The sequence below is a fragment of the Sinocyclocheilus grahami genome, unplaced genomic scaffold (assembly GCF_001515645.1).
Source record: "Sinocyclocheilus grahami isolate Dianchi unplaced genomic scaffold, SAMN03320097.WGS_v1.1 scaffold115.1, whole genome shotgun sequence".
Classification (NCBI taxonomy): domain Eukaryota; kingdom Metazoa; phylum Chordata; class Actinopteri; order Cypriniformes; family Cyprinidae; genus Sinocyclocheilus; species Sinocyclocheilus grahami.
This window is the reverse complement of record NW_015505294.1, coordinates 199,482-211,901: the sequence shown is the minus strand read 5'-3', so window position 1 is coordinate 211,901 and position 12,420 is coordinate 199,482. Positions and strand designations below refer to the sequence as shown.

General features: G+C 36.4%; 2 protein-coding genes and 3 non-coding genes across 5 annotated transcripts in view; 4 read left to right on the top strand and 1 right to left on the bottom strand.

Moving 5' to 3' along the window:
• The first annotated feature begins 2,215 nt into the window (after window positions 1-2,215).
• trnar-acg (transfer RNA arginine (anticodon ACG)) lies at window positions 2,216-2,288 on the top strand. Its single transcript has one exon. It is a non-coding gene; the product is annotated as a tRNA-Arg (tRNA).
• A 1,097-nt stretch (window positions 2,289-3,385) lies between these two features.
• Window positions 3,386-3,458, bottom strand: trnar-acg (transfer RNA arginine (anticodon ACG)). Its single transcript has one exon. It is a non-coding gene; the product is annotated as a tRNA-Arg (tRNA).
• A 733-nt stretch (window positions 3,459-4,191) lies between these two features.
• On the top strand, window positions 4,192-4,264 carry trnar-acg (transfer RNA arginine (anticodon ACG)). Its single transcript has one exon. It is a non-coding gene; the product is annotated as a tRNA-Arg (tRNA).
• Window positions 4,265-4,515: 251 nt separating this feature from the next.
• Window positions 4,516-9,945, top strand: pdcd2l (programmed cell death 2-like). Its single transcript, XM_016277754.1, is given in 8 exon segments — window positions 4,516-4,543; window positions 5,695-5,858; window positions 5,984-6,024; window positions 6,027-6,375; window positions 6,494-6,607; window positions 8,073-8,230; window positions 8,524-8,687; window positions 9,937-9,945. Coding segments are annotated over 8 exon segments (1,008 nt in total). The 5' UTR covers window positions 4,516-4,534.
• Window positions 9,946-11,139: 1,194 nt separating this feature from the next.
• Window positions 11,140-12,420, top strand: part of banp (BTG3 associated nuclear protein) — a 65,772-nt gene continuing 64,491 nt past the window's right edge. The window contains exon 1 of the mRNA XM_016277753.1: window positions 11,140-11,210. The gene's annotated coding sequence lies outside the window, so the exon portion shown is untranslated. The remainder of the gene's footprint in view (window positions 11,211-12,420) is intronic.

The following is a 12,420-nucleotide window of genomic DNA, read 5'->3' as shown; positions in this document are numbered from 1 at the left end:
CATATTATGTAAACAAAAACGTTTATTTTGCATGCGATTAACCGTTTGACAGCACTAATTTAAAATTATATATATTTTACATGCTGTACTCCATCTGAAACTATTTTATAACGTTCTATATATATTTTTTAATTTGTTTACATTTTTATGCATGCATTATAGCCTATTTTACGTATGCATAGCCTATATATAAAGACATTGATCAAGCTTAACCGATTATGTATCATATACACGCATTTAACGGTGTTTTTAAGCAATACCCACTAGACACACCTTACGTGCACTTTCGCCCCATTACCGTTTAGCAGATTAATTGACCTGCGTTGCGTTCTGACAGCTTCGCCGAAGTGCGCATATCTGTTCGTGTTAAAACGCATGACAAACACAATTGCTTCAAAGCTCGACTAAATGCCTTGTTCTTGCGTTCATAAGAAAGCTGTTTTTGACTGTTGTGCAAGTAAACGCGCTCCTAGCGAGACATTACCGTGACTTACCATCCTCTGCCTTCACTGAGTTTTGCAGACTGAGCTGGCCCAGGACCAGGACGCAGAGAGAAAGCGCGACGGAGCCTCGCATCGCCACAGCAGAATGAGCGTTCACGCGCGTGCAGCTCTCTCTCATTAACACAGCTGCGTAATCTGGACACGCTTTGAACTTTGCTATGGGGACTGTGGTTGCCAGATCCATTCAATCCCGGTTAAAAGTAACTCAGTTAACTTTGGTCAAGGTTAGGCTGTCGACGTGGAACGCGATTTCAATAAACACATTGAACAAGGGCCCCAGAAAACCAAGCAACCCCACTTTCCCCAGAAGTAAAATCTAAAAGTTCAGCTTTTCAGATCTTCAGCCTTTTTTAATTTGGTTTCATTGACATCAAACTATGTTTCATGTTTGTAATTATTCAATCCTTTTTTTTTGTTTGAAATGTAATTGATTTAGAGTTACTTTAATTAATATAGGCCTACGTCATATGAAACTGTTTGATAATTTTCATACCAATTATTTTATCATGTTTTATATTTACTGAATGTATTTTATTTTAATTTATATATCCATGCTAATACATTTTTATTCTAATTACTTCATCATTTTATTAAATGTGTTCATCTATATATATACTATACATGCTATACTTAATCTAAAACTATTTTATACATTTGAATACTTTTTATATTTAATGATTTTAATTGAATTTACATATGCTATACAGGCTATACGTCATCTAAAAAAAAATATATATATATTTTTTATTCGAATCATTTTATAATTTGTATTTAGTTTATATCTATTGATTTATGTGATGCAATACTTGATATCTGTTTAATTCATTAGAATGTAAATGTTATACTTCATCCAAATATATATATATATATAAAATTTAGTTAGTTTACATGACTTTCCCAGGTCAGACTTTTTACTCTTAATACATTTTATAAAGTTTATAAGTTTATAAATAGTTTTAAGTTTATTTTATAAAATTTTATAAAGATTTTACGTTTATTTTGTTTTCATTTATATGTGCTGCATACGTGCTACATGCGTCTGAAACGATTTCATACATTTTTTAATGATTTAATCATAGACATGGACATGCATTTCTGTTAAAGTGTCTGCTAAATGACTGAATGTAAATTAATGTGTAGCATTTAGTCTGTTTTTAGAAATGTTAAATAGACCAAATTATATAGCTAATTATTATGAATATTATTTTATTAGTAATTATTGTTTTTGTATCATTTGTGTAATTAATAATGAAAAGATGCTTACATCTGCAATAACAACCAAACTATAGGGTGCCTCAGCAAACTTCCAATGTGCCCTCAAGATTATTACAAAGTCTGACCTGGGAAAGTCATGTAAACTAATAAAACATTTTTAATGTAAATGTGAATATATTTTAAAGTAGCATTGCCTTTGAGGCCCTTGGAATCAACAAGGCTGAAAAGCACTGATATACCAACAACTGGCAGAAAAAAGGGGTGTGGTTTCTTTCAATCTGGCAACACAAAGCACTTCATCAAATTGTGGCTGTCATCGAGTAATACAGCCCTTTACCCTAGTGCCTATTCATAATGACGGCGCGAGGGACCTTACATGGACCTACAGTTCACACACACACATAAGACCTACAAACAGAACAGTTAACTAGTTAACGTCGCGATGCTTAGCTTCACTCGCTCGTTCATGAACTAACTAAACGCGCTCTAGACGCAGCGGGCCAGTGGCGCAATGGATAACGCGTCTGACTACGGATCAGAAGATTCCAGGTTCGACTCCTGGCTGGCTCGGTTCTTTTGAACTGTGACTCTCGAGTTCATTTGGGTCATGTTACTCACTACAAACTCGATACTCCGACAAGCGCTTTAGTGAATGGATGCAGGACACGCCTAAAGAGTGTGTGAGAGAGAGCTCAAATGAATATATGTCATAAAAACAATCGTTAGAACTTGTTTAAATACGTTTCGCCACTGTTTTGTTGATCTTCACCACAGTGAAAAACCTCACAGCTTTTAGATAAAGTCAAAAATATGATTTTAAGCCAACACCAAATGTAATAGGTAGAAAAAACATCTATATATATATATGGCTTATAGTGGCCCAAACCCACTGAAATCCTTTCAGAAGCAGTTTCTGACCATTATTCGCAAATATACAATGTTTACATTGTGGACTTAGTAAATAAAACGCTTTTATAACGTACTTTGCTGGAAAGTCGCTTATATTTTGTGCAGGACAGTGAAGCACTGCCCCCTCGCGGCACGTCCGTGAAACTACTCGTTTACCTCAGCCAATCCCAAAGGCTATAGTTTATCTTTAAGATTAAGTTTATCATGTTAAAGGGACAGTTCACCCAAAAATGAAATTCTGTCATGATGTACTCACCCTCGCGTCGCTCCAAACCCGTACGAGTTGCTTTCTAATGTTGAACACAAAAGAAGATCTGCTGAAGATTGCAGAATTTTCACTTGTGGGTGAACTGTCCCTTTAACATGTTTTGATAACTTTACGCAGGCCGTGATAGTGCGGCTTATTACAGCAAAGGGGCATTAGACGTGCTTTTATAACTTTCTGATTTGAGACGCCGCGAGAGGGCAGTAGACTTGCACTCATAATTTGAAGTTAAAACTTTGTTTCGAGTCCCCTTTTAGCTCTTTCTTTAGTGTAGTTTGTTAAACTGTCCGTTTAGCGAAGGATTTTAGGACGTTTTTCCCCCTTAGAGATAACGCGAATCGACAATAAACCAGCTCACACGAGTTCTAAAGTCTAATTTTACATGATATTAAGTGAATGTGAATATTAACATGCACATTTCTACGAGTATTCGTGCCCGAGTCTATTAGCGGCCGCAAAATGTAGGCAACCGAGAGTCACAGTTCAAAAGAACCGAGCCAGCCAGGAGTCGAACCTGGAATCTTCTGATCCGTAGTCAGACGCGTTATCCATTGCGCCACTGGCCCGCTGCGTGAATCATAATATAACATATATATGTTTGTAATAATTTAAATCAAGCTTATATTTCGGAAATATTTGACATTTAACGCTTATCATTCCTGGATTCATATAAATCGTAAACAGTAACTTATCGACTGGATAAAATAGCTTTCAAGACTATTAAGATCAAAGCGATGCAGTAACGCGTGTCAGTCTCCACATGTTCCGAGAATCGCATGGACTGAAGATTTCTGCTTATTCATCATGGCAACATCAACACACGAGACAGTCCTCGTAGGAATATGTGATGGAGTTATTGACCCGAAGAAAAGCACATCTTATTGCACGAACAAAACTGGAGATAAAGCAAACGTAATGTGAACATCTAACGTTACTCGGGGTTCGTGTCGTGCTAACCAAAGCAAGCTAGCTTGACAGCTACTTCATTTTATTGTAGTTAATAACATTCCTCCATGTTTTTGACAAGTACGCGCAATTTAAGCAGATTTGTGTGTTTGCGTAAGTGAACATTAAAAGATTAGTGTTTAAAAGTAGGCTATCGCTAGCCAGTTGGCTAACTTGGGGGCTACACATACTAACTCGCACGTGTAAGATTAATCTATGTTATTACAAACTACTTTAATTTATTTATGATGTATTGCACAATGATGTTATTTGAAATGTTTGCACCGTTGTAATGAAACGTTTGTAGATGTGTGTCTAAATACTATAATCGCTATAGTCAGCGTTGAACCCAGCGGGCCAGTGGCGCAATGGATAACGCGTCTGACTACGGATCAGAAGATTCCAGGTTCGACTCCTGGCTGGCTCGGTTCTTTTGAACTGTGAGTTAGTTTGATTTGTTCCATTATTCGGTTTAATAATTTGCTCGCGAGTCCATTTTTTTTTCTCAAACTTGCATGAGGACAAGACGGAAATACACAATATAAATATAAAATCGATATATAAACAAGTATCAATTCATCAATTAAAAGAAGTTATAGTTTATGCATTTCTCAATTCACTTTATTGAAATATATAACATCGGATCGCAACATAATACAAAGCATTCTGTGCTATTTTCATTTTGTGAATACAATACATGGCTAAGGTAATCGCTAGTTTGTAGAATATTTCTCTTATTTGTAGACTTAGGAATGAAACTAGATATCATATATTTCTAAATATGGGAAAGTAGTGCAGAATGTGCATTTAATAAAATATTTGCGCACGGCATCTAAAATAAATTATATAAAATAGTTAATTATATCTGTATGGTTTTGTCAAGGGAAGATGTTTAAACCTGGAAGGCTTTACGTATTATACTAAATTATATCCTATTAGCTAAACAGACCACAATTAACATTCATATTCAATATGACATAAAATCATATTTACATGTTGTTCAAACAATATATGTATTTAATTTACCTGAATGTCATTTGTAATAATTTAAACCAATCTTACAGGTGTATAACATGACTGTTCAAATGTTTTACACCAAACACAGATCATTTGTGATTGTCTATTGAATATAGACCACTGTCGACTTGACAAAGAATGCACATTTTAAGCCTATTAAGGTCAAAACTATTTAATAATTGGCTGTTTTAATCACCACATGTTCAGAGAAGCACATTGACAGACAAACTAAATTAAATGTAGTAAAATAATGTTTTATAGTATTAAAGAGTAATTAAAATCTATACAATATATTAGATTTTATATATATACTAGTGCTGTCAAATGATTAATCGCGATTAATCGCATCCAAAATAAAAGTTTTTGTTTACATAATATATCTGTGTGTACTGTGTATATTTATTATGTATATATAAACACACATACAGAATATATTTTGAAAAAATATATATTTATATCCATATATATTATATCATATATAAATATTTAATATATAAACGTAATATTTTTATTAAATATATACATGCATGTGTGTGTGTATCTATATATGCATAATAAATATACACAGTCACACACACATATTAAGTAAACAAAAACTGTTATTTTGGATGCGATTAATCGCGATTAATCGTTTCACAGCACTAATATATATATATATATACATACATACGTGTAATGTTTTTAATCTGTATTATCTATTGTTATTATACACTGTATTTTTATTTTGTGTTATGAACCATGTTGTAGCATTTTGAGTATGAGAAAGGCATTACAAATATTATTATTGTTATTTTTTTTTTATGTATTTTATTAGAATTTATAGAATTTTCATCATTACAGGACCTGCTTCCAGTAATCACTCTCCAGTACCCCACATGTGCTCTGTGTCAGAGAGGCCTGTCCCAAGTGGTGCAGATCTACTGCCCTCTTGCGGCGTCTCGTTACCACAGAACCATCAATGTATTCGCCTGCACCAACCCACGGTGCTATGGCAAATCAGAGAGGTACAGCTTGTCATTTTAGATCAATGCATTATTCATATATCAATTGTGTTCCGCTTCCATATCTATTCCTTAAAACCTTTCATTTTCGGACAATCTGACCATGTCTCCTGTATATATACACCTAGCTGGATTGTCCTGCGCTCTCAGTGCTTGGATGATGACATCAAAACAACAAAACCACAGCATGTACAGAATCTGCAATGTCCAGAACAGACTGGTGTGATGAAGCTGATGACTGGGGGATGGACGATGAAGAGCAAGTGGCAGAAAGCGGCGTACAAATGCCAAATGACAGTACAGGTGAAGGAAATGATGTCAGCAGTAGGCTTCAGGACCTGTGCATCGATGGAGGTCATCAAAGTGCCCTCCAACCCACCGATGTGCCCGTTTTCCAGCAGTTCTACATAAGCGTTATGGAGGAAACGGACTTGGATGGATTTCATGATACGGATCATGAAAACGAACTGCTTAGAGCGTATGAGGAGAGGGAGGGAGTGATTGTCAGGGAGATTCAGAGGTGAGGATGGATTCTACTACAGAGACTACAGTGAATCTCTGAAGGATGCTATGTTGCATGGATGAATGTATTGTGTAAATTAGACATCTAACACCTCCGTTTCTATACTTTTTTTCAGTTGTGGCAGTGGGGAAACTCAGGAGCAATATGAGAAGGCCACGGCCAAACATGGAGATGAAGTGTTCGCCAGTTTCATGAAGAAAATCTCTTTTTGTCCTGAACAAGTGTTACGGTGATTGCATTTGCAACAACTATTTAAAAATCCAATCGGGAAAGCTTTGTGTGTTTGATTTTTTTTATGTATTCTAGCTAGTTGCCAGATCAACATTTAAAGGGATAGTTCACCCCAAAATTACATTTCTGTCATTAATTACTCACCCTCGTGTCGTTTCAAACCCGTAAGACCTTCGTTCATCTTCAGAGCACGAATTAAGATATTTTTGATGAAATGTGAGAGCTCTCAGACCCTGCATAGACAGCAACACAACTGAAATGTTCCCGGACTCAGAAACGTAGTAAGAACATCGGTAAAACTGTCCATGTGACATCAGTGGCTCAACTTCAGTTTTGCGAAGCTACGAGAAAACTTTTTGAGCGCAAAGAACACAAAAATAAATTCAACAATTCTTTTCCCTCGAGTTACGTCTTCCGCCATTTTGGAGAGTACCCAAGAGCGTAATCAACATAATCAGCGTTGTTTACATTCGGGGGAGAAAGCGCGCGCATAAACGTAATCTGCGTAATCAGCGTTGTTTATGCTTAGGGGAAAGCGTGCGTATGTGTTGTGATACTCTAAAATGGCGGAAGACGTAACTCGGGGGAGAAGAATTGTTGAATAAATTATGTTACTTTTGTTTTCTTTGCGCTCAAAAATTATTCTCGTAGCTTCGCAAAATTGAAGTCGAGCCACTGATGTCACATGGATTATTTTACAGATCTCCTTACTATGTTTCTGGACTTGGGAACATTTCAGTTGCGTTGCTGTCTATGGGATGGTCAGAGAGCTCTCAGAATGCATCAAAAATATCTTAATTTGTGTTCCGAAGATGAACTGAGGTATTACGGATTTGGAACGAGTACCGATCTACGTTTCTGGACCTTGATCGTGGTATTATCATTGCTGTCTATGGAGGGTCTGAGAGCTCTCAGAATTCATCAAAAATATCTTAATTTGTGCTCCGAAGATGAATGGAGGTCTTACGGGTTTAGAACGACATGAGGGTGAGTAATTAACAACATAATTTTCATTTTTGGGTGAACTATCCCTTTAATGAATCAGGAACCATTACTGTACGTTCAGTTCATGAGATTAAAAATCATGAATGAGCAAAAAAAACACATTGGGAGCATCATCATTTTTTTCTGGAGCCCTGGACTATTAAAAGGGGCCATTTACACAGAACACTTGTTTGCATTTAAAAACGCCAGATGCAGGGCACTGGATTGAAAAATGACACAAAGGTCTAGAGATGCGTTTTTTAAACGATCAGTGACAGGCGCAAGTGCAGCTGTCAAACACGAGGTGCGAGGTGGTGATTTCATATGAATTTGTATGATGTAATGTATGATTTTTACAAGAGTAAGCTAGAAAGTCCATCCCGAAACATAGCCATCATTAACCGTTTGTTGTATTATTCACACAATCATTTCATTATTTACTCATGTTTTAATCTAATGTGTTACCTCTCACCTTATAGATACAGTTGGGCTGGATCACCTCTATTTATAACAGAGCCTCCTTCCAGTGTTAGTCAGACAGTGCCGTGCTGCGCTCACTGCGGCAGCCCGAGAGTTTTCGAATTTCAGCTCATGCCAGCATTGGTCAGTTTGCTCAGTAGTGCGGACACAAATTCAGGTAAGTACAGATGTTCTAAAATATACGTAATACCAATTGCTTATTTATTACAAATTTATTTTCACATAAAAAATGTGGGAAGAATTGGAACTCAAAGCAATATTTCATCTCCATTCACTGATTTTTGTTGTAAAATATTGTGCAATGTACAATTATGAATAATTATCTCAAAATAACCCTCTGATCCTGCATCGTGTCAGGATATATGTAGTGATAATGAAAGGCTGACTACATTATATTTTACTTATTATATTTCTTTTAATGTTAATAGTAAACGATTTTTGTTTTCTCAGACATTTCGCTGGAGCTCGGAACAGTTCTTGTGTACACTTGCAGAAACAGCTGTTGGAAATCTGGATCAACAGTTCCAGTGGAAGAATTTCTTGTTGTCCAGCCCGACCCAGACCAAAAGCTCTTCAAATTATATAATTTATCAACAATAAAGATCATTTTTTCAGTACAACTTCATTTTGTTATTTATTTAATAAGTTATTATTTAATATGTTTTATTTATTATCTAAAGGAGTATAAAAATTTTCATTTGCTGAAAATGTACTCAACCTAATCCAAGATGTAGATGAGTTTGTTTCTTCATCTGAGAAATGTAGCATTGCATCACTTGCTCAGCAATGGATCCTCTGCAGTGAATGGGTGCCGTCAGAATGAGAGTCCAAACAGCTGATAAAAACATCACAATAATCCACAAGTAACCCACACCACTCCAGTCCATCAGTTAATGTCTTGTGAAGCAAAAAACTGCATGTTTGTAAGAAACATCTTGGATGCTCTGAGGGTGAGTACATTTCAAGCTAATTTTAAGTTTTAAGTGAACTTTTCCTTTAAGTTTGCAGGGATCTGAGAAAACTTCATTATGAAATTATTTGTCAGTAATCTAATTTGAAATATTCTGAATGATTACCATATTCATGCACAAAGACGAGTGATAATTAGGAATAGATAAGATGGATAGATGTGTATATATGCTTTGAATGAAAGTAAAAACTACGGCAAGACATTGTTAAGAATGAACATATATGACGTACATGTGTTAAGAATAAAAACTGGTATTTGCATTGTACATGTGCAAAAAGTCACGGTACATGTATACAGTGGTGGCCAAAATTATTAGAACACTAGTATTTTCAGCAGCTAAAAATGGTTTTAAGTCAGTTATTCCTATCTTTGGCTGTAGTGTGTCGGTAGGAAATAGCAGTTTACGTTTCCAAACATTCATTTTGCCATTAATTGTAAAAATCCAGCGAGATTTTTGTTTGCTCCACACAGAGATCTGATCTGATTAAAATCATCCAGTCTTTCTGAGATTACACGAAGAAACAGAACAAACTGAGACAGTCAATCCAGAAGAACTGTGGCAACGTCTCCAAGATGATTCAAGAGACCTACCTGCAAAGCTACAGTGCTGTTAAAAGTTTTAGGCACTTGTGTAAAAATGCTGTAAAATGGATGCTGTCAAAAATAATGTCATAAATTGATTTTCTTTATCAATTAACTTCTATCAACTAAATGAAATCAACATTTGGTGTGAGCATCCTTTGCATTTAAAGCAGCTTTTGCCCTCAGTGCATTTGCGTGTAGTTTTTCAGGTAGCTTTGCAGGTAGGTTTCTTGAAGCATCTTGGAGACGTTGCCACAGTTCTTCTGGATTGACTGTCTCAGTTTGTTCTGTTTCTTCGTGTAATCTCACAGACTGGATGATTTTAATCAGATCAGATCTCTGTGTGAAGCACTGGCTGCTGCCAAGACAAAAATCTCACTGGATTATTACCATAATGGCTAAATGAATGTTTGGAAATGTAAACTGCTATTTGCTACTGACACTCTACAGCAAAAGATAGGAATAACTGACTTAAAACCATTTTTAGCTGCTGAAAATACTACACTCTAAAAAATGCTGGGTTAAATACAACCCAGTGCTAGGAAAAATGCTGGGTTAAATACAACCAAGTGCTGGTAAAAATGCTGGGTTAAATACAACCCAGTGATAGGAAAAAAATGCTGGGTTAAATACAACCCAGTGCTGGGGAAAAATGCTGGGTTAAATACAACCCAGTGCTAGGAAAAATGCTGGGTTAAATACAACCCAGTGATAGGAAAAAAATGCTGGGTTAAATACAACCCATTTACCCAGCACTGGGTTGTATTTAACCCAGCATTTTTTCCTAGCAATGGGTTGTATTTAACCCAGCATTTTTTAGAGTGTAGTGTTCTAATAAATGTGGCCACCACTGTAAATAACACGGTTTTGATGATTTCTCTCAGAATATTTTTTTATTGCTTTTATATTTACATAACAAACTTCAACAACACTAACATGCTATGTTAACACAAACTTACAACAAACACATAATACATTCACAAACCAATAATCAACCAGAAAAGGTAAATAAATAAATGTAAATATATATATATATGCACAGTATACATAAACACATACCAATTTCACAGTTCTAATTTATACATATATATATATATACACACACGCACACATATACAAAATAAAATAAAGTTTAAGGCCTCCTAGTACAAGACAATTTCAACATTTCTTTTATTATATGTCTTCAAATACATCTCCACTATTTTCTCCTTCCAAAAAAAACATAAAGGGTTTCCAAGCATCCTCAAAAGCCTTATATCTGCCCTTAATAATATATGTTATTTTCTCCAATGACATGTTTGTTACCATCTCCCTATACTTGGTGCCTCTACCTTTTTCCAGTGAAGAGCTATGAGACGTTTAGCTTGTAGAGTACGAGAGAGAGAGAGATAATACACTTGAAAACACTTTTCCTCGATCGTTTCGCTCAGCTTGGTTCTTCCTCGACCAGCTGCGCGGGACTGAACGCTGCCGCACTCTGTGCGCATGCGCAGTGAGAGGCGCTGAACGCTCAGGCTTTCTCTCGCGAGGAAGGACGCCATTATCGGAATCCTCACAAACAACACGAGAACTCATCATTCACACGGTAATATAAACCCTTCTGACACGCGACACCGCCCGCTCTCCGCGCGCTGCGGGAATATGGCGCTGTGCGTTCAAGAAACACACTCTATACTGCTGTTTTCGTCTCCGCTGTGTCTTGCGTGCCATGAAGGGCAAAAATGAGGCCTATTGCATTTTCCTGCTGCTGTTTTGAGCTGTTGGTTAGCAGGCGCCAGCTAACAGGCTACATTAGCAAGCTAGCTGCAGTCTGCTAGCTGGACTGAAGCACTGGGTTTATTATTGAACTCTTACAAGACTGGCGGCGTTTAAAGAGTGGTTTGTGGTTTCTGAAACCGGGAAGCGTCGGTATTCTTGGATTGTCCAAACACTGAGTGCTTAATAGAGTTGAATGAAATTAGGTCTTGTAACCTAACGTTAATTATAATCTCAGTCAGCAGCAGCACTTCATATTCACTGTTAGAAACATGCATGTCCTTCTGAAAAGTAACGTACCACGGTATGGATATATTTTAGGCCATGTAACGTTACTATGGTAATAGTACCGTAATAATACCGACTTTTTCTCCATACCTTGGTGAACTGTATAAATATTATTTAAGATTGAAATCTTGTGTTTAGGGTCTTAGAAAGGTAAATAAAGAACTGGTGCCGGTTGCAGACTGCTCATAACTTTTAATATTCAATTATGAAAAGGTAGACTGGTCTTATTTGTATTGAAAAAATAAGACTGATAACCACTCGGCAACTGTTAGTAAGTGTTGTATAGTTTTTTCTTTACTAAACTATCAAATTGTATGTATTTGAGGTCTGAGATGTGGGAACAGGGAAGAGAGAGAGAGGGCAAACATTTAGCATTTGAGGTCTAATCAGCCAGTATTGTCTTAAATCGCCTGCATAGCACGTCATCGTTTATAACATGGGTTTTTGACCAAATATATTCAATCTTGATTTTTGTAAAATGTTGCGACAAGAAGTTTTTTGTGTGTGTGTGTGAAAAATTACAGTTTTGGACACAAGGTAATAAAAAATAGTTTTAAAAATACCTTAGAGTAACTACAATTAAGCACAAATATCTTTAAAACAAAGTTCCATGTGGAGCATGCCCCGGTTCTCACCCCCCCCCCCCCCCCCCCCCCTTTGAAAGTGAAAAAGTGACGTGACGTGGCCAAGTATGGTGACCCATACTAGGAATTAGTGCTCTGCATTTAACCCATCCAAAGTGCGCACACACA